This window comes from Corvus moneduloides, chromosome 6 (assembly GCF_009650955.1).
Source record: "Corvus moneduloides isolate bCorMon1 chromosome 6, bCorMon1.pri, whole genome shotgun sequence".
Lineage (NCBI taxonomy): Eukaryota > Metazoa > Chordata > Aves > Passeriformes > Corvidae > Corvus > Corvus moneduloides.
The window spans coordinates 39567832-39588476 of record NC_045481.1 but is presented as its reverse complement, the minus strand read 5'-3'; the positions used below and the strand labels follow the sequence as shown (position 1 = coordinate 39588476).

The following is a 20645-nucleotide window of genomic DNA, read 5'->3' as shown; positions in this document are numbered from 1 at the left end:
CTGACAGATCATGGGGCTGAACGTGAGACAAAGCCAGTGCAACAAACTCCATCTTGACCCATGGAAATGTGGTTGGAAAATATCCACTGCAGGCTGGCAGCAAAGGCTGTGCAAAACAAGCAATAGTAAGGCTGCATGATACAAGGCAAAGTCCCTTCAGAGGGACTTTGCACCAAACCAGCCCAAAACAAAAAAGGAGAAACGGAAAAATCTTGCAACCATGTGTTGAACCACTGCCCAGGTCCAGGCTACAAGGAGCTGAAAAACTCTGGGCTGCAAGGGAGTGAGGCTTTGCCAAGCTACCTAGGTTCTTAGCAGATCAAGGAGGATTAATATGAGAAGATGAACAAATCCTTGCTGAAAGGGAGGGGAAGAGGGCAATGGAGTAGGTTCTGTAACTGGGTAGTTATCTTTAGGACATCTTGACTAAGCAACATGGCTCCAGTGAACTTATCCAAACTAAATTTCAGTCCAAATCACCTCAGCTGCTTTCAGCACATCCATTTTCTGGCCATGTCCTCCTGATTTTCATCATTCAGTAACCCTCCTTGTAGAGGTTTCTGGTTTGTCAGTCTCTCAGCTTAAGGCAATTACAGCTGCTGAGACACCTCAACAGGCAGTGTAGTGGTGCTCAGCACTTCTTCCCCCTTAGTGTGAGGGTCCATAAGCTCTCCTCTTCAGTTTCAGCACTTTCACTGGGTCCTTCTAGTTACACATCCTGTGGTCCCTTCCTCCCTGCATTTCCTTTCTCTCCAAGCAGCTGGAAGTCTTCTTCTAGGTCCTGCACTCTCTCCCTTTGACTTCACTACCTTTCCTTCCTGAATCTATTGTTCCTGCTTCCAGCAGGAGGCTGACACTAAAACAGTCACTGCCCCCAGCTGTGACCACCGTAGCCCTTTCTCTCTTCAGGGCTTCCCCACAGGTGCCACACAGTTCCTAAGGAATGCTGTATCCATAATTCTATGGATGTTTATTTCACCAGTGGCTCTGCATCCCCTCTACACATTGCAGCCGCCTCTGGAGCTGAAGCACTGCTATGTACTCCCTCTGCACCCAAATCCTTCATAGTGAGCTGTTTGACAGTGGTGATTCCACTCTGAAAATCCTTTGTTTTCAACAGAGCTTTCTCATCTTGCCTTGCTTACCTTGCCTTTTGGTCAGGTCTGCCTGCCTTACTTTCATGGGTCACTGTCTTCTGCTTAAGGCATACTCCCTATGCTTGTAGGGGCTGCAGTCCCTGTACTAGAGGGATTCCGTTTAGAAAACTCCTGAGTGGGGTGATCTGCAGGGAAGAGAGATTACACATCTACTGGAAAATTTGGAAGAGTCATGTCTGAGGGGTGGACAGCCCTACTGGTTCTGACCTCAGGCAAGTTAGTGCCTGTGCTGTCAACTGCCCTTGAAAGAATGTAGCTCAGGGTCTGCTTATTTCCCAGTTTTTCACCCTGCTTCCATGTGGTGTGATGTGCACATCTTCCATCACCTGAGTGATTGTCCCCTGCCAAACAGCCTGCTTCCAGCAGAGACATCTGTAACATCTCCAAACAGACCATCACAGCAAGATCTAAAACTAAGCCTCAGATCCAGGAAACCCCAGGGCACATCAGCCAGCATACCCCCATTTTGGGGTATCTCTAAAGCTTTCCAGGTCCAAAGCACCTGCCAGGCCAGAGGTGATACTACCAGACATTTGCAAATCAACATTTGATTATAATATTGGAAATGGAGTTACCAAAGAAAAAGCCTGAAGACATACATGTATATACACACAGACACTCACTTAACAACTACTCAGGAGCAGCACGCTCCTGCCCTGGCCCTCCTCTCCCATCACCCTTTCCATCAAACCGCAGCAGTTGTGTCTGGCAGCCCAGCAACATTGTCTGGCACAGTTGAAAGGGACAGTCCTCTCTTCTCCCTTTCAAAACTTCCTAGCCCTTGCCTTACTTACTCAGCAATCACACAAGCAGGAGCAGGTTAGTTCAGCAATGCAATGACAATCACTGTTTGAGCAGGGCTAGGGACACAACTCAGCCCATGGCTGCCACTTCCCAGAGTGGTTGCAAGGGCCAGCATGTGCAGCAGGACCAGCCTTTTGGCTGCAACACAACCCCAAATCAGAGCAAGCCATCCGTGACTACACTCCTCAATATCTCTTGAGTGACCCATCTGTTGTGTTCCTTAATTTATGTGTTCCTTCAACCTTTGCTGGCTTTTCTCCAAACACAACATTTGCAAGACTGAAGTAAAATTGTGTAAGTTGTAAACCTGAACAAAATATTCACTCTACACATAGTGTATTAGCTCCTTGGATCTTGCTGGAAGCATTGCATGGAGCCAGTGAGTGACATGACTGCCTGCCTTGGTGCTATACTTTTTCCTAGAGAGGCAGCTACTAATTACACTCAGTACAGCACACTGGCAGCCTGGTCAGCCACAACCCTCAGCCAGCTGCTTCCCTTGCATCAATCCAAGTGAATACATGGCAGGGCAGTTTGCTGACTTGACAGAAACCTAACCCAACCCAAGAAAAAGTTTTCCATATGATCCCTGAAACCACAGAAAATTGGGAGCATCTTCTTACACATTCTGGGAAGGGGCATACCTGCTGAGAACCTTTCCCTTGTTCCAGTGAGAGGAAGAATGCTTTCTACCCGATTTTCCTCTCCTCCATTCGTGGCTGTGTTTGCTCTTTCCGCTACTGAAAATAGCCAGGCTGCCCTGAAGTACTGAGCAGAGCTTTCTCCCAGAGCTACTGGCTATCCCCAAGGGAAATCATGTGGATTAGTCAGTGTCTGCAAACTGCTTAGTAAGAGAGGAGGAAAAAAAATACAAAAATAGATTTGTGTTAGGAATTGTTCTCTGCCCAAGGCATCACTGTAGATTTCTGGTACCCCACCACTCAACATTGTGATCCATGGGAAACTCTTATCTCCCTGTTACTTTTTGGGTAGTTTACTGAATTTGCCATCCCCTTTCCCAAAACTTCTCATTCAGCAAAAGTGTGAGAGGCCAGTGAGTCTGAACAGGAGAGGAGGACTCAGCCACCTCATCTCTCTCCTGCAGAATCCTTTCACCCATGTTCTTTGCTGGGCAGCAAGAAAAGAGCAAGGTCCCTTTTTCTCTCTACCACCCTGCTTTTGGACAGACTCACACAGAAGCACTTTCTCTTACCTTTGGCTCAGGCCTGAAAGTGCAGGGCATGTTTTATCCCCATCACAGCACTTCCCTCCTGAGTCTCTCCAGTTCTTTCACAGTAACCTCATGTGTCCCTGGTGTTATGGGGGACTCAAAGATCATGCCTGGTCATCATCCTTTGCTTTCCTTTTCTCTCTTGGATAATGCTGGGAACTATCTTTTATTGGCAGAGGTGGATAACAGCAAGGTGATCTCTGATTAGAAGGCTGCATCAGGCTCAGGGTCTGGTGTCACAGCAGTCAGGAGGAAAGAGGTAGACATCAGATGGGATGCAGATGGACAGGGAAGCTGAGAGCCAAAGAGCAGGCTGCCAGCTTGGAGCTCAGAAATTCAGCACTAAAGCACATGAGATACAAAAGAAACAGATGCAGGAAATAGCAAGAACAGTGCAATGACAGCACTCATTCACAGGGAACAGTCAGCAGCAGGAGTTCTTTCCTGTACTGACAAAAGCAACAAAAAGAAGCTGATTATTTCTCAGACCAGCACCATGCTCTCCGTGCTGCTTTTATGCAAAACTGATGGACAGGATCAGCAGCCTTGCCAGGATCTGGAGCAACCAGCATGGGATTGAAGGCCTGCAAGAGACCCTGCTGAGGTAGAGAAGTTGAAGTAACACTGCTGTAGCAAGCATTCCTAGGACACAATGCAGTGAACAGAAACTCTGCTTCCTCCATGGAGGACAGGAGCTTGCACTGTATCTCCCCATGTCTCCTAGCACAGACTGGCAAAGTGTGACACTGACCTACTGGCCTCTGAGGCTGCCTTGGCTCCTCCTGAGCACGTGCCATTTCTCTCTGTCATGGTTTAACCCAGCATCCAAGTATCACACAGCTCACTCCACCCACCCCACACCACCCAGTGGGATGGGGAAGAGAACCAGAAAAAGGTGAAATTGGTGGGTAGAGATAAGAACAGTTTAATAACTGAAATAAAATATAATAATAGGAAAAAAGGAATTAAACCCAAGAAAAACAAGTGATACACAATACAATTACTCACCGCCTGCTGACTGATGCCCATCCCATTCCCAAACAGCAATCACAAGAAAGAAACAAGCAGAGGAGGGGAACAGCACCACACTGATGATGACAGGGCAGGAGCAAGCAACTCAGGTTGAGGCAGCTACAGCCAACACGAATGCAAACACTCCCAATGCACGCTCATCATCTGAACTCCCTCCTCTGCACAAGATGCAGCTTACACAGCATCCACCCTGCCACCAGAGACTCCCTCTCCTGCCCTTCTGTAGCTTCACCTGTCAGGGCCCTGAAAGCACTAACAGGCTTTCATTGTCCAGAGCAGCCTCACCTGCAGCTCGACCCAAAGTCCCTGCCCATGGGGTTGGGCAGAGGGTGTGTTTGCATTTAAGCTCAGCCCAGGGTTCCCAGGCCCTGTCTAAGCTATGTTGAAGGAATAGTAGTCTCTGGCTGTGCTTTGTTGATCTTAACCTGTAGGCTGGTTTATCAGCCTGACCTCAGGCTTGCTTTGCCTTATCACCACAAACACGCTTGGCAATCACTGGGGCTGATCCTGACCCAGTTTGACTGCAAGTGACCTCACCACCACGAGCTTGTCCAGTTATCTCAGTTCTTGGTCAAATCCAGCTGCTATGCTGGGCCTGCCTGGCTCTCTGTAGTCAGGTACTGTGGGAATGGGCCATGTCCAATGAGGGCCCTGGCTGCTGGCCTCAGGAACAGCCCCTCACAGCTCTCCTTGTCCTAGTGTGCAGCCAGCCCTTACTGCACCCTGATATCAGCTCTCCTGGTATGACTGCCAGGACAGCTGCACCACGAAGGGAACTCAACTTGTTTAAAAATAGCTGTGAGGAAAATGCTATCGGTTGCTTTTACCTGCATTGTTTCCCCAGTACATGTGTGTGTAATCCCAGAAATGGCATATAGGCACCATTAAGGTAGTAGAATAAAAGCAACAGAAAGCAGGGACTAATTAAGACAAGACTGCTGCCAAGAATGAGCTCTGTCAGCCTAGGTCAGGCTTCAGTACCCAGCTCAGAAACTCCTCTCAGAGCAGCTTGAATCAGATATGTCAGCCAGAAGCCTCTCATGTTACTGCATGTGCCTAGCATATCAGGTCTCACTCTGACCATACAGTTAGAGCTTTGCTGATTCCCAGAACACAAGACCCTGCTAAACCTGCAAGGGTTTTTCTGCAGGGCTTTTTTTTTTCTCAACAACTCCATTGTTCCTGATTGCATCTCTATGTCCCAATACTTTATGTATCTTCCTAAGACCATGGGTCCTAGGTTCCCATTGCAAGGAATTCTATTGTCTACCTTAACATCTGTGGATAATGTGGAAATGAGTGAAGAAAGCCCCTTTATATTTAAACTGAAAGTTGTCTTGTCCAGATATTAGTATATTTAACAATTTATTTTAGTAACAAACTGGTGCTGCAGAGCAACCTCCTTTCAGAGGTAAGGAAATCCCATTGCATTCCATCTCTGTAATGCCATGCTCCTGATTAACTTTTGTTGTTGTTGTCATCCTTCTGAATCTCTCATTGCTCTGCAGTCACTTTTTTTTTTTCGCTAAAGCACGAAATGGACTATATACCATTGACTTTTAGTTCACAACACAACCATATTTTTTTCTATTTTTCTCACATTATAACTGAATGACTTTCTAGGCAATATCCTGCTGCTTCTAGGCAGGTAATAAATACAGCTGTTAAGGGCCCTGACATCATCTTTGCTCTGAAGTAACAACTTCCCTACCTTGGTTACTGCTTCATGATGCCTTGATTACTGTATAGCCAAGTAATAGATTCTTGAAAGGTCCTCCCTGATTAAAACAGGGCTATGAAGATGGAGAAGGGTCTGAAGGGGAAGCCAGAAGGGTCTGAAGGGGAAGGATGAAGTCACTTTGTCTTTCAGCCTGGAGGAAACTGAGGAGACCTCATCCCTCATTGTGGTCTTCAATATCCTCATGAGGGGACGCATAGGGGCAGGTACTGATCTCTTCTCTTTAATGACCAGTGTCAGGATCTGAGGGAATGGCCTGAAGTTGTGTCACCAGAGATGTAGGTTTGATATTAGAAAAGGGTTCTTCACCCAGAGGGTCGTTGGGCACTGGAACAGGCTCCCCAAGGAAGTGGTCACAGCACCAGCTTGACAGAGTTCAAGAAGTGTTTGGACCGTGCTCTTCGGCACATGGTGTGACTTGAGAGATATCCTGTGCAGGGCCAGGAGTTGGACTCGATGATCTATGTGGGTCCCTTCCAACACAGGACATTCTGTAAATCATTTCCAAATCACCGTTTGCTTGTGCCAGTGTACCAGGCCCGGTGCCCTGAGGTCGGCTGCTGGAGCAGGCGATCCCTGTAAACGCTGCTCTGAGCTTTTTCTCCGGTAGCAGCTGACCCACGGCAGGCACTGCCCCATTGCTATTCTAAGCAGCCCTTCTCTCGGTGCGGGCCCGCAGCGGCCCCAAAAGGAGGGGCACAGCCACAAGGGCCCCCGAGAGCGCCGAGCGGCGCTGTGGCACTGCCGGACGCGCTCCGAGCTCACGGGCGTCTCGGCGCCTGCAACGTCCGATGTGCGCAAGGCGAGGCCGTGACCCCCGCGAGGCGTCGGGCCGGCAGCCGGGGCAGCGGCCGGGGTGATCCGGAGCTAAAGCTGTCCCACAGCCCAGGACCGGAGGAAAAGAAGGACCTTGCTCTCTTCTCCCTGTCCAGACCCACGGACGCGGCGGGGGGAGTGCCGGCCCAGCACGGACCTGCCGCGGCGCCGATTGGACCCCGTCGGCTGCCGTCCCCGCGGGGGTGTCTGGGAAGGAGAGATCATGGCGGCGGAGCCGAGCAAGACGGAGATCCAGACCCTCTTCAAGCGGCTCCGGGCAGCGCCGGCCAACAAGGTAGCGGGGAGCGGCCGGGGGCCGCCGGACTATCCGTGTCGGGCTGTTGCCCTGCGGCCGTGACCTGCGCTCCGACCGGGCCCCGGTGGGCTCCGGGCTGCGTTGCGGCGGCTGTTGGGGCGGCCGGGCAGGGGCCCTTAGGGAGGGCCCGGGCAGAGCGGCCGGGGCCGCCGGGATGTGGCAGGGGGTGGTGGAGCGGCAGAGCCGTCGCCTCAACCTGGCTGTCTCTCTGCCTTCGCTTTAGTCGTGCTTCGACTGCGGCGCCAAGAACCCGAGCTGGGCCAGTATCACCTACGGGGTCTTCCTGTGCATCGACTGCTCCGGCGTCCACAGGTCCCTGGGCGTGCACCTCAGCTTCATCAGGTGCGTGGGGAGCGGGGAGCACGGTACCGCCGGCAGGCCCGGGGCAACCATCCCCCCTTGGTGTGGGAGCACGCAGGGATTGGGAGAGAAGCCTTATCACGGAGCGATCACCTCCGGTTTTATGTGGCTTGCTCGCTGGAGGTTCTGGGTCACTCAGTACTTCCAAGATGGAGTTTCAAAAGCACCTCAAGTGAAACATGGACATGTTGCTTTTGCTAGCCTTGCAGAAGCGCTCTCTGGACTTGGAATTGTAGGAGCAGAGACGACAGTGTGGTGTGTGAATCTTGCCAGTAAGGCACCGGTGTGGTGTATATACCTTCTCGTAAGGCTGAGCAAGGCAAAAAGGAATGTAATTTAATCTTTTCGGTATCAGCCTAATGGGGAAGATGGTGTTGGCTTTTCAGCCTAGTTCTTATTTCTGGTATTAACATTTTAAGTTAATAGAACTGTGACCTTTACTTGTTAGAAGTTGAGTAACTGATATGAGACATGCTGTATTCCTTAGCTTTACTTGGATGTATCCTCAGTTGCTTTGTCATGTGTTTTGGCCTAATCTGTGGGACGGGCTGAATATGACTCTCTCATGTTGTGGTGAGATCACATGTAGAACGAAAGTTCTTGACCGTGCTTTCCTAGCTCAAGCTCCGCCCTCTAAACAAGCATTACAAGTGAGAGATCCTCAAAATTTGGATAAAAGCTGGTCTTTTCCCTCACTTTAAAATTTGAAATGAATTTTTTATAGGAGCAAAGAAGCTCTCAAGATATTCTTTCCACCTTTGCCTGCTACACTTTGGGATAGTAGTGGAATATCTGACCATTTTAGGCCAGAGCTTGGTTTTGCATTTGGTTTGCCTGTTCTTTATTAATAGAAAAAATGGGTTCTCACACAGGTCCACAGAGTTGGATTCTAACTGGAACTGGTTCCAGCTGAGGTGTATGCAAGTGGGCAGTAATGCCAACGCGGTGAGGAGCCTCTGTAGGCATTTTGCTTGCTTTCCCTCTTGCTAATCCATATCCTCTGTTTATTGTCCTTTTCCTTTGTGTGGCATTCTTGGTACCAATCTCATCTGAAATGTGTAATGAAGGGGGGCATTTGTCAAGTGTGCTTGGAAGTCAGACTGTGATCTTTGCATGCATTGTTTTCTGAAGTGCAGAGCTGTCATTTTTTTGCACCTCATTTAAATGAGAGGCATAGCCTTCTTAAATGATAGGAGTTAATAACACTTACCAGTTTGAAAGCTCACGCTCAGCATTGTGACTCAGAATCATCCCTCTGTAGAGAAGACGGATGATTTTTACAGGCTCCTGGAGTGAGACTTCTTGTAGAAAGCTGATCAATGAATGGTTGGTTCATGCTGTGCTCTCAGTATATCATCCCCTGTCTCTGGGAAGTTTTCTTTTTCTCTTGAGTTTGTCTAGTGCTTGCTTGAGTGGGATCTAGCAGTCAGGAGACTGAATATTCCTCTCTTTTCAGACTGCGTTCTTCCGCCAGCACGGCTGTACCACCACAGATGCCAATGCTAAATATAACAGTCGAGCTGCCCAGATGTACAGGGAGAAGATCCGGCAGCTGGCAAGTGCTGCCATGGCCAAGTATGGCACTGATGTAAGTCTGAGAGCTCTGGAGTGCTAGATGTGTAGTGCTGGATGCTCAGTCTTGTAGGATATCTTCTTTTTTCCCTCTCCTCTCTTTAGTTGCTTATAGATGGACTGAGTGGAGCCCCTGGGCACTCCCCTGACAAGAGTGATGCTGATTTCTTCACGGAACACACACAGGTGAGAAGAACTACCTAAACCAGGCAGCCTTAATAGCTCTCCAATAGCCAGCTGTTCAGCCAGGAGCAGTCCCTTAGCTTGGAAGGACTCTAAATTGTATTCAGTATATACTCTAAATTCAATAGTAACATGGAGGAAGTAAGATTCAGTCATCTGCCTGGGACATAGTCACATATCTGAACAGTCCCTGTAATATCCATGTCTTTTGTTTTTGAGACCATCTTTAACTTCAAGAAGTACTCAGAGCTAGCAGCTATGCCCTGGAAGATGCTTTGTGTGCTGTGTTAATGCTTAGTTTCTTTGTACAGTTAAAGCAAGAACTAGCTATTACTTTGAACTTCTGGTTTAGAAGAAACTTTTCAGTGCACAGACCCTGGTAAAGTGGATTTGGGCAACTGCAAAATGCCAGGCAGACTTTCTCAGGTGCATAGAGTGATGTGAGTATTGGCTGTATGGCCAGTAGAGACAGTGGAAGAGGAGATTAATTTTTTCCAGGAAAACTCATTCACACTTTCTCCCAGACTTAACCTCATTTCCTTTAACCTGGAAAGTCCTCCCATTAGCCAACCGTCAAACGATTCTATCATTCCTCCTAGTCCTCCTGGCCATTTATTCAGCTTAGCTTCCTTGTCTTTTTTTTTTTTTTTTTAAATTTTTGTCCCTGCTAAGGGAATATGGACTTGTCTATATGTTATCTTCAAGGAAGGCATAGTCTGAAGTTTGGAACAAGTTTCCTTTGGCCTAAAATTGAATATAGGTCACTAAACCTGTAGTAAATTTGGGATTGTTTGGTTCATTCATCTTCTGCAAATAACTGGAATGAGTATCTCCTTGCAGTCCTCCAGTACCTGGGATGTAGCAGATGCCAGCCAGAATCCTGCACAGTCTTCTCTGGAGGTGGAAAAAGCAGCAAAGTCATCAGAAGGCAGTGAAGTTTCGAGTGAGTTCTTTGCTGAATAATTTTTTCTGAGAACCTGCTTTCATTTCCAGGAGAATATAGTTCTGTACCACTGTTGAAAGGGCTGAACTTTTCCTTTGGTTCAGGATTGAAGGAGTGGAAGTTCTGTGCACTCTTATGATGTTTAGTTAAATTAATGGAGACTTCTAAAAACACTGCTCCATTTGGGATCAGTTCTTTGCTTTTCCTGAAACACACACAAAACTGTTTTGGGGATTAGCTGCCCCATTTCCCTGCTTTCAGACATAATGATTTGTCTAAACACTCTTCTCTATCTGTTGAATTTGGTGGGTCTGAAAATGACATAGGACAGAAAATTTTCTAGGATGAAGGACAAGGAAACCAAGAATCTGGAGGTATAGCTGTAATTTGAAACAGCTTTGTCTATTTCTCTGCAATGTTTGCTCTCTTTTACTCTGTTAAGAACACTGCAGAGGGAATTGCTCTGTGGAGGTGTAAAGCTGTTGTGCTTGGAAATTGCATATTTCAAGCTGTAACTGGATTTATTTGTGGGGGCAGAGGAGCTAGGAGACATGCAGTGGAATTGTGAACATACTGGAAAGAACAGGTTTGAGAATCAATCTGTTGACTGTTCTCTTCTGGTTTTGTGCCCACAGATCCTGGCCAAGGTCCATCTATTGACTTGTTGAGCACATCTCCTAAAGCTCCTCTAGGTAAGTAAGACTCTTCACTCTTAGATCAGTCTTGCTCTTGTACCCACTGCTCAGTAGTAAGCTCAGTGAAGCTGGAAGCAGTGAGCCAGTTTCCAGAATGTCTAAACGAGCTTATCTCCCTGTGGAGCCAGTACTTAGGATGTTCCTGAAGCCCAAAACCAAGCCACAGTTTTCTGGAGGTTTCCTCCTCCTTTGGATGATTGAGTTCAAAGCTGTTGCTTTCCCAAAAGCATGTTTTCCTGGGTTTGAGCTTTGGACAAAACTTGGTATTTGCATATTTAGAACTTGGGTGATCAAGGCCACATGGCTGGTTTTTTGGTTTGTTTCCTCACAGAACCTTTGGAGGCAAATGAATTTTTAGTTTTCAGAGTAATGGGGATTTGTATCTCTTTCTCCCTTGCCATTACTGTCCTGGTTGCACAGAGAACATGTAGCTGGAGCTTCTTTCCTTATTGAGAGCATGCTCCTAGCCCACAGTGGGTTCATTCTGGGTGGAAGGCCTGTGTCCTCAAGTGTCTGTTCATTCCCCGTGTTTTACGTCTCTTCCTCAGACGTGTCCATGTATCTGTCAACACAAGGGGCCGCTCCTGCTGGAGGTAACTGGCTAACAGCTGGCCTGCGTTGGCTGCTTGTGACAACTCTGCTTGCCCCTCCTGAGATTCTGCCTTCAATTCTAACTTTAGCTTCCTGTGCTTAGAGGGAGAGAACAAGCCAAAGCTTATATGTGTTGTATTGAGATCTAAACCAGATATGTCATATCTGTAAAGAGACCTTATTAACATTTCTGTTTCCTGACAGTATAAAAAACCCCAAAGACAAAACCAAACAACCTCGAATCAAGTGTTAGGAACAACGAGTGGAAAACCATTTCAGATAGTGAGAATGTTTTGAATCTCCTTATTTAAAAAAATTACAATAAGACTAGAAAAGATAAAAGAAAGGCTGTCAAGAATAATCTATGGGCTAACAAAAGTCATGTGGCTGTAGAAAGTCAGGAGACACACACATGCAGAAGAAAAGCCCAACAAGGGCAGTAAAAGATTTTGGAGCTACCTATGGGAAGCTGGAAGATGTTTTGGGCAGTCCCTCTCTGCTTTGTTCTTACACTTTTCCCCAGACATCTGCTGCTTGGCTGGCGCTTGTCTGGTTTTACAAGTGTGGCATGCCCTCAACAGTGACAAGTGCAAGGTGTTGGGGAACCTGTTGCTTTTACAGCTTGCTGCACTTTAGGTCCCTTTTTTTTGGTATGTTCATGTAAACACGACTTTAGGGTTCTTGCTGCTTTGTCCCTAAGGCATTGGTGAGGCACTGACCTTCACATGCCTCTGAAGCTGTGTTTTCTTGAATTTGTGTATGAAATAAACCTAGTCTTTCTCTAACTACCCTGATCCCTACTGGGTGGGGTCACCTACTGCATAAAACAGAGGAGTTATTCACAGTTCTTCATTCAATTATAAGTTGCTCCAGAAATGGACATGCTTTTTTAGGCCACCAGCCTGTAACTGTGGAGCTTCTACACGCATCTTTCTTGCCAGGGTGAAATCACCCAGGCTTCTGATGTGAAGCTGCATGGTGTGCCCTGGATGCTACCGCAGCTGGACTGTGGTGGATGTTCATGGGGGTTGCTATCTAATTTTGGCCTCTTAAATTAATTCACTTCTGCTTATTTGCTGCTTCCCTTCTCTTGCAGAACTTAAATCCTCCCTCATTGGAAAGAAGAAGCCAGCAGCTGCCAAGAAAGGGGTATGTCTGAGCTCTTTCATGGAGGGGAGGTAAAGCATGTCTTGCATTTCTGCTGTCCTTTCCCTGATCCTTGCTTTCCGCCCTTAACAGCTGTGTGACAAAGCTGTAGACATCTGTTTTTGGGAAAGGAGACCTTAAGCAAGCCTGTGTATTATTACAAAAAAAAATTAAGTTCTGGATCATTACTGGTTGTGGTCTGAAGCGTATGTGGCTGATCTCCAAGTGCTTGGCCACTGGTGGGTTAACTCTTGGGTGTTCTTCCATACTGTGCTGCAAGCTCTTTTGGGTCTGTAGGCTGTGACTGCACAGGGAGACTGAAGGCCTCACTGGTGCAGCAAGAAGTAGGATTCAGGTTTTCTTCTACAATGAACAATCTAGGATGAAGAATTCACAGGATTTTGTTTTTGTTTTTCAAGTTGGGTGCAAAAAAAGGTCTTGGAGCCCAGAAAGTAAGCAGCCAGAGCTTCAGTGAGATTGAGCGGCAAGCCCAGGTGGCAGAACAGCTGAAGGAGCAGCAGGCAGTGGAGTCCAGGAAACAAGCTGAGGAGTCCATGTAAGTGCCCTGTTTGGGATGAGTACCTTGCATACCTAAGGCAGAAGTAGTGTGAGGTTAATGCTGTTCGCCCTAGGATCACCAAATATGACTATACTGCATGAGAGGATGAGCAGTAGCTATATGCCAATATGGCCCTTGCAGCAGGGCATAAGTTATACTACTGTGTTTTATTCAAATTAGCACTTCTGGAAGAGTTTAGGGAGCAGATACTTCTGTATTGTGTGTTTCTGTTCACCTTTGGACAGGACTGAAAAAGGGTAAGGCTGAACTGGATGGATCATTCTGGGTGCAGGGAGGGAGAAGATAGACATTGTGATGCTTACAGTAAGGAAATCATGGTTAGCCAAAGAAGAGTTGAATCCCAGTGGAGGTGAGATGGCAAAACAAGCAATAGCTTCTGTGCAAGGATTGTTGGCAGAACTGTTGTGAAAGTGGCTGTTTTGAAGGGTGGTTGGGGTTACTTTACCACTTGTTCCTCTACAACATCGGCAGCAAGGGAGGGTAGTGAGCTGCTACCCACCATGGCTCTTTCCCTTAGAGTCACCTCAATGCGACTGGCTTATCAGGAACTGCAGCTTGATCGGAAGAAGGAAGAGAAGAAACTCCAGAACCTTGAAGGGAAGAAACGTGAACAAGCAGAGAGGCTGGGAATGGGACTGGTGTCCAGAAGGTACTTAGCTGTGGATGGCATAGGACAGACAGGTGTCTTGGAAGTACCCTGCTCTGGAAAAGTTTCTTGAAGGCAGTCGTTTCTCTTGTAACAGATAAGGAGATGAGTTAAGTGCTCATATGCTGGTCTCTGACTAAAAATGCTTCAGGCCTCAAAAGGAATAAGCATTCTGTTCAAAGGTTGTGGTTCTCATTTGAGCTTTTCCACAGATATGTGTGGCCTGTCAGTGTCTAGCACTAGAGCCGTGCTGCTTGACAGGTGTCCCCCTGCAGAATCCTTCCTTCAAGAAGGTAGCTCAAGACTTCTGAAGGAGTATAGATAAGTAATGAAGGGGGCTGACATCCCACAACTATCCCTCAAAACTTGACTCACTTGCACCCTGCCTGCGAAGGCCAGATTCAGTTTTGAGGTACACTGGTTGTAGGGACTGGATGCTGTCAGACCCATCAGCCCTGACTCTGCCTGTTTGTTGTGCTAGTTCTGTTTCACACTCGGTGATGTCTGAGATGCAAGTAATTGAGCAGGAGACGCCGCTGGTAGCAAAATCTTCCCGCTCCCAATTGGACTTATTTGAAGATGGTGGAAGCTTCACATCTGGACCCCCCAAGTAAGACTTAGCTTCAGTGTAGTCTTGTCTTACTCCTGAATTTCATGTCTGGCCTAAATAACCTATTTTTGGTGTGTAGGTACAAATACAGTCCCTTCTCATTCGAAGATGCGTTTGGCTCACGATGGGAAACGGACTCTTCATGGGGTATGGACAAAGAGGAGGAACCGGAGGTGACCATTTCCAGTATTCGGCCGGTTTCAGAGAGGTAAAGTGCTTGCCACTGCTAGTGTACCTTTTGCCCCTTGTATAGGGGACAAAGGATGAGCGTGGGGGCTGTGGCATAGATGCTGCTGTGTTACAGCAGGAGCCTTGTGCAGAAATATAACTTGCACAGAAAAGCCCAAGAAAAAGGGCCTTGAGTGAAAGGGCCTTGGACACTTCTTTGCCTGTCATATTCATAAATTTATACAGCCTGTGGCCATCAAGTCCTGACTGTCCTGAAATGGGGAAAGGAGAGCCCCAATATAACTAACACTTAAGGATGTCTTGCTTTCCTTTGATTAGATGAGGTCTGAGACAGAAATCTGATTCTTTACTGTGTTGGTGAGCTTCATCTGAGATGTCTCTTCTTGTTTCCTCAGACCCACCAGTAGGCGGGAGATGGAGAACAGGCCATCCATGGTGGAATCCAATGAAGCTCGGCAGAAGTTTGCAGGGGCTAAAGCTATCTCTTCAGATATGTTTTTCGGGCGGGAGGCAGATGCTGAGGTAGATGCATTCTGCAGTGCTTAACACTGGTACAGCTCTGGCTGTACCTCCTCCTCTTTGCTCAGGTCCTACTTTGTTCCTTTCCTATATAACCTTTTTGTTTTGTTTTCTGCTGCAGTATGAAGCCAGATCCCGACTACAGCAGCTCTCGGGCAGCAGTGCCATCAGCTCTGCAGATCTGTTTGGAGAGGCTGACAATGTGCACTCAGGTTTGTTAGCACTCAGTGGGTTGAGGGAGGGCTTTGGAAGACCTAGACTAGAGGGGATCAGGGTGCTTTCTGGAGCTGAAGGACTCTGGGATAACTCCTCCTGGTTCTTGTAGGCGGCGTGTCTATTGGAAATGTCCTGCCTGCAGCTGACATTACACAGTTCAAGCAAGGAGTGAAATCAGTGGCCGGCAAGATGGCTGTCCTGGCCAATGGGGTGATGAACTCCCTCCAGGTGAGGTTACACGATGGCACCTTCAGAAGGGCTGTTGTCATGTTCAGGGACTTCTACCATAACCTGGCTTCCACTGGAATTATCACTATCTTCTCAAATTATGTGGAAAGTCCCAGGTAGACACTTGTCTTTTTTAGCTGATGACTACAGTACGATAGCTGAGCAATTCCAGGTGGCCAGTGAACTCTGCTTGGCCAGCCTTACTGTCCTGCTGGACAGGGCACCTTGTTATGTCAGATACACCTTTTCCCATAAATTCCAGGCAGAATTTAAAAAGTCAAGGTCATTTTACTTTCTGCTTTTGTACGGTGTCCTGTCTAGATAACCTCACACTGCATTAAAATACCAAACCCCCCAATTTCTTGTTATCCGTCTCTGGATTTTGCATGAAGGTGTTGTAGCAAGGTGTCTCTGTCTGTTTCCTTCTCAGGATCGTTATGGTTCATATTGATGACCCAGGGACTGCAACTCAAAGGGAAGCCAGCAAGAGGCACTGATGCCACCTTTGCCTGGAGTAAACCCTGCAGGATTGTCTTATTTGTCTGGGTTGGGTGGGGAGGGGAGAAGGTAAGCGGAGGGGGTCAGGACATGGCTGTGCCCAGGATGCTTTCTGAATATCTCTGGATTCCACTCTATTAAAAATCAATGTGCCCTCATATCCACTGCTATCTACTAGCCAGTGGAGACAGGCCTTCTTACAGGGTTAACCTCATTGGTGTAAAAGATATGACAGAACTCCTGGGCTGCCCTCATCAGTGCTCCTGTCCTTTTTTGGCCCATAACTTAGCTCACCAAGTGACAGAGGAAAGGGGAATGCTATTTTTCTGAACATCATGTGACATGACTGTTTTTTGTTCTGATCACTGCTCCCAATCCATGGTGCTGTGGAGTCCTCTGTATTTGCAGAGTTTGCCTTTTACCGTGATCTAGTCCTTTTTACTGTCTTCTAAACCAGCATATATGAATGCAGGAGAAAAAAATCAAAGCAAAGATTATTTTTTTAGCTTCTAACTACATCATCAGCAAAAAAGGCCCAGGTAAAGAAGTAAAGAAATTTACTGGATCCCTGGCTATTTTGTTGCCCAACTTTGGATCAGATCAAAGTACTGAGCCTCTGACTTAACCATGAAATGCAGCAGTGAGGACTGTCATTTTCGTCCTGTTCAGCTTGGTCTCTGGTTTTAGCAAGAGTGTTTTCCTTGGACTATGGTGTTGAGGACGAGGTAGTAAGAAGAAGGGTGGGAAAGGGCTAGTTACCCACTGTCAGCAAAAGAGAGGCTGGGGCTGCTTGTTCTGGAGCCTTCTGTTTGGGACTGGGAAGAGGCTTGCACCTTGCACGGGCTTCCCCTCTCCTGTCCAGTTGAGGGGCTGCGGTAGCTGCGGGCGGGAGGGGAAGGGTTACTCCGCCGCTCTGTGCTGATGTTTCACCTCGGTGGGGCATGAGGGGGGTCAGGGTCAGATCTTCCTGTTCCTTGTCCCTGTGCCCTGAGGGAGTTGTGTCAATGTCACAGCACCCACAGTGGGCTGGGGCTCCAGGCAGCGGTGGTGCAGCTGCAGGGGCGGTCTGGGCATGGCCACAAGTGCCACCCTGGCACTTGGGGGTGGGCTGGGCGCCTTCCCCGGCCGAGGTGAGGGGCTGGTGGGGCCCTGGAAGGTGGCTGGAGCCCTGCGCTGGTCCTGCCCACTAGATACCGCTCCCCCTGAGGAGGGGCCAGGGCAGCCCAGAAGACCCGAAGACCCAGACGCAGCAGAGGCCTGACACAGCGTGCTTTATTGCCAGGCTGTCACAGCCACTCACTGAGCTGGGAGAGAATGCACAGATCATAAATAATTTAACTTACAATAAATAAATAACCCTGCCGGCACCCTGGTACAAGCTTTGGGTTACCAGCCCCTGGTAGCCCATGCTGCAGCGCTTCATGACCAGGAGGAGCAAGGAGGCTCCCAAAGAAGCATGAGAAACGGAAGTTCCCCAGGAAATAACCAGTCTATGGAAGCTGGGGCACAGGAGCTGGGCTAGATAAAGCGTTCGGGTCTGTGGAGGTTAAAACTGCTGCATTGGTTGCCATTAATGCAATGTGATGCTACTTACTTTTGTAGTTTTAAGGGCTACGCTGCTGCTACAACAATACCAACATTTACAAAAAACCCCAATGCGATCTCATTTGAGAACTGCTTCCTTTTCCCTTAGTGCTTCTGCCCACCCAGCAGCGTGCTTGCAATCCATAGCACCTGTGGCCAAGGAATTTAAAGACCCTCTCCCTCTGTTCCAAATCCTCTGAAATTCACTTTTCCAAATGAATGTAACGTGCTGTTGGAGAGAGGGGGGAACCTCACAGAAGGGCACTCAGTACAGCAGTGGAGATAGACAGCACCATGCAGTACTTACTGCAATCTAGCTTAATTGCTGTATTTGCTTTGGCAAGTCTTGGACACATGGAGGAGAAAGCACAAAGCAGAGACAGGTTGCATGGCAATATGTAAGCTGCCCTTTTTAGGAACTTCAGGAATTTCCTTACCTTTGATCATATGCACGTGCAGCATTACTGGGAAGAATAGTAGAACACCAGTGCAGAGCTGCTGCTGGCCATTTAACCACTCTGTTATCTGGGCCAAATCTGAACAGAGCTACACAACAAAACACTGGCAAGCGGCCTGCAGTAGTACTCCCGCTGCTTCAGCAGGTGCTGAACTGCGGAACTGGAAGGGAGCGCCCCGGTGAGAGATACCCAGCTGGTTCCATGGTGGCAGAGCTGGCGGATGCTGCCTTGTCCTGCTTGCCAGCAGAGGGAAGCATAACTGTAGCTGTAAACGGCTTCTGCAGAGGAGCTATTCCTGCACCGATTTGGAGCTAAAAAAAAGGCAAGTTGTTCCTGGGAAAAGATGGGTGAGCCCGGCACCGGGGATTAGCACAGCCACACACACACACTGGTGACGCAGACAGAACCCACTGTTAGAGCAGATGCTCTGGGAGGAGCTGTTCCTCCAGTGGGTTCTGGAGAAACCCAAGATGGGAATGGTGCCCACCCTCACAACCTTCAGTTTTCAGAGGAATCTGTCTCTTCATTGGAGCCTTCACTCTCAGCATCCATTTTTCGACGATGGTGTAGAGGTTTCCAGGGTGAGTTAATCCTGGGCGAGTTACGAACGGGCATATTTGCTGTGTCTGCACTGGAGCTGGCAGGACCAGAGACAGAAAGCCCTGAAACCTGAGCTACCCTGAAAGAGAAAAGACAAATGCTTGGCAGCATGTTGCATAAACTTTTACTGCAGCACTTTTGGAGTCAACCTGGGAGGAAGACTTAAAACTAGCACAGGGATGGAAAGATGTTCCTGGCATAGAGGGGGAACACTTTGGACTGGTACCTCCCAGACTCACTGTGGGAACCTTTTCCTGTTTAAACTTACCTTCTGGACTGAGCTCGTTCCTTCCAACACTCCTACTTTTCACCATCCAAAGTTTCCCTGTTCATTAGAGACTGCTGCTTCCTCTAGATCCCTCTTTGAGTCACACTCTTCCCCTCTGTTTCTGAAGACTTTTGTAAGGATTTTTTGTTAACTGCACTGAGGCACCACAAAGAAGCCCTTCCTGTTCAGGGTGCTCTTTTAGCTGCTTTATTGTTTTGTAGTGTAGCAGAGGAATAGGACAGTACTTTATTACACTATTCTTTAGCATGCTACCCTTAATCTGTTGCTTTATCTCCTAGTTTAGGCAATTCCACTTACAATTTCTCAAGTTCCTGATCCATGGCAGGGTCCAGAAACAAGTCTCCTTTATCTGGCAGAGCCCCTGGGGGGAAAAACAACAACCAACGAAGTATCAGAGCAGAGTTAGGCTATTCATTCTTCAAGAAAAATGTTCAAGCCATAGCAGCATCCAAAATATGGCCTGCAAGACAGAGAACATTTTTCTTTATACCTATTAGAGAAATGGACACTGAATGTTGAGGATCATAGATTAAAAATGATGATCCATTTTCTGTGTCTTTCACACATGCTGTAGCTGAGCTCAGACTAAATGGGAGGCAGCCTCAGTAGTCTCACTTCCTACAACCCTGAGGATTGGCAGTTTTCATTCACTGTACAAAACTACAGAGTAGTCTGACAACTTTGGGCTTTTGCTCATTGTCCAGTATAGTCACCAGTCCCGGATCCTACAAGAGTAATAGTTGTGGTGTTGTCAGTGCCACAGCCTGAAACACGTGCTATACCACCCAGGGAAATTTATATTTTTGTGCCACCTGTGTTTCTTGTCACACACTGATCTTGGGGATGAAACACAACACACATTTAAGGTTTGTGCTTTCCCTGCAACTCAGGAAAGTCAGGTCTGACTCTCGTGCACGTTGTCGACAGGAGTTAAGTGTGGATGAACTGTGCTCTAGCACTGCTTGCTGTCTGGGTGTGAGCATGAAAGGCTGGGCCAGTACTTGGGTACCCTCTCAGCATAAGATCAGCATGCTCCTTTTCACATTAGAAACCCTACTCCAGATGAAGGACATGGTATAGTTCAGGACTAGAACAGCTGGTTGATGATCCTTGCTCTTCTCTGAAAATACTGGGACCTTAGCAGAGCCAGAAAGGAAGATGGGGCTCTTAGGAAAGCCCTCCTTCCTAATTCTTTAACGAACTCCACCTTGTATAGGGGTCATGAGAAAGTGTGATCAGCCAGCACAGAAATGACAGAGAACAGCACAGAGATTGCCTACCAGAGCCTGGAGAGTACCACTACACACCAGGACAAAAAACCCATTCGATAATCTATACCAACGGTACAGTGAGGAATGTTCTTTCTACGGTTTTTCAGGAGACCTGGGTGCTGCACTCAATACATTTCAGAAGGGGCTTTGTATTCCTTGTGGGGACACAAATCTGTTTTCTGGCTGTGTTACCTTGCTCTTGAAGGAGAGGCTGGAGAGCCACTCATCCCACAGAGGCAGGCTGGCAGCAGTCATCAAAAATGTAGCAATGAGTGCCCGAAAACTAGAGTAAGTTTAGATCAGAACTCATTCCCCCATTTTTTTGGGTTCTGGTCTACTCCTGCAAATGAACAGGAAACCCTGGCACTGCAAA

At 47.7% G+C, this 20645-nt stretch overlaps 2 protein-coding genes across 3 annotated transcripts in view; one reads left to right on the top strand and one right to left on the bottom strand.

Annotated features, from left to right (window-relative positions):
• The first annotated feature begins 6475 nt into the window (after nt 1-6475).
• ARFGAP2 (ADP ribosylation factor GTPase activating protein 2) lies at nt 6476-16723 on the top strand. Of its 2 annotated transcripts, XM_032112135.1 has the most exons (17): nt 6476-7073; nt 7318-7436; nt 8327-8399; nt 8911-9042; nt 9132-9212; nt 10050-10152; nt 10788-10844; nt 11396-11440; nt 12535-12587; nt 13004-13140; nt 13682-13813; nt 14292-14420; nt 14500-14628; nt 15005-15131; nt 15250-15340; nt 15454-15572; nt 16003-16723. In XM_032112135.1, exons 1-17 carry the CDS (start codon nt 7002-7004, stop codon nt 16021-16023), a joined length of 1620 nt encoding a protein of 539 aa, XP_031968026.1. In that variant the 5' UTR covers nt 6476-7001; the 3' UTR covers nt 16024-16723. The 2 variants fall into 2 exon arrangements, with proteins under 2 accessions (XP_031968026.1, XP_031968027.1); XM_032112136.1 differs by lacking the exon at nt 11396-11440 and having other exon boundaries at nt 6481-7073.
• Nucleotides 16724-17324: 601 nt separating this feature from the next.
• Nucleotides 17325-20645, bottom strand: part of C6H11orf49 (chromosome 6 C11orf49 homolog) — an 81689-nt gene continuing 78368 nt past the window's right edge. The window contains exons 8-9 of the mRNA XM_032112137.1: nt 19299-19362; nt 17325-18791 (exon numbers count right to left, since the gene is read on the bottom strand). Of these exons, the coding sequence (XP_031968028.1) occupies nt 18611-18791; nt 19299-19362 (245 nt within the window). The 3' untranslated portion in view covers nt 17325-18610. The remainder of the gene's footprint in view (nt 18792-19298; nt 19363-20645) is intronic.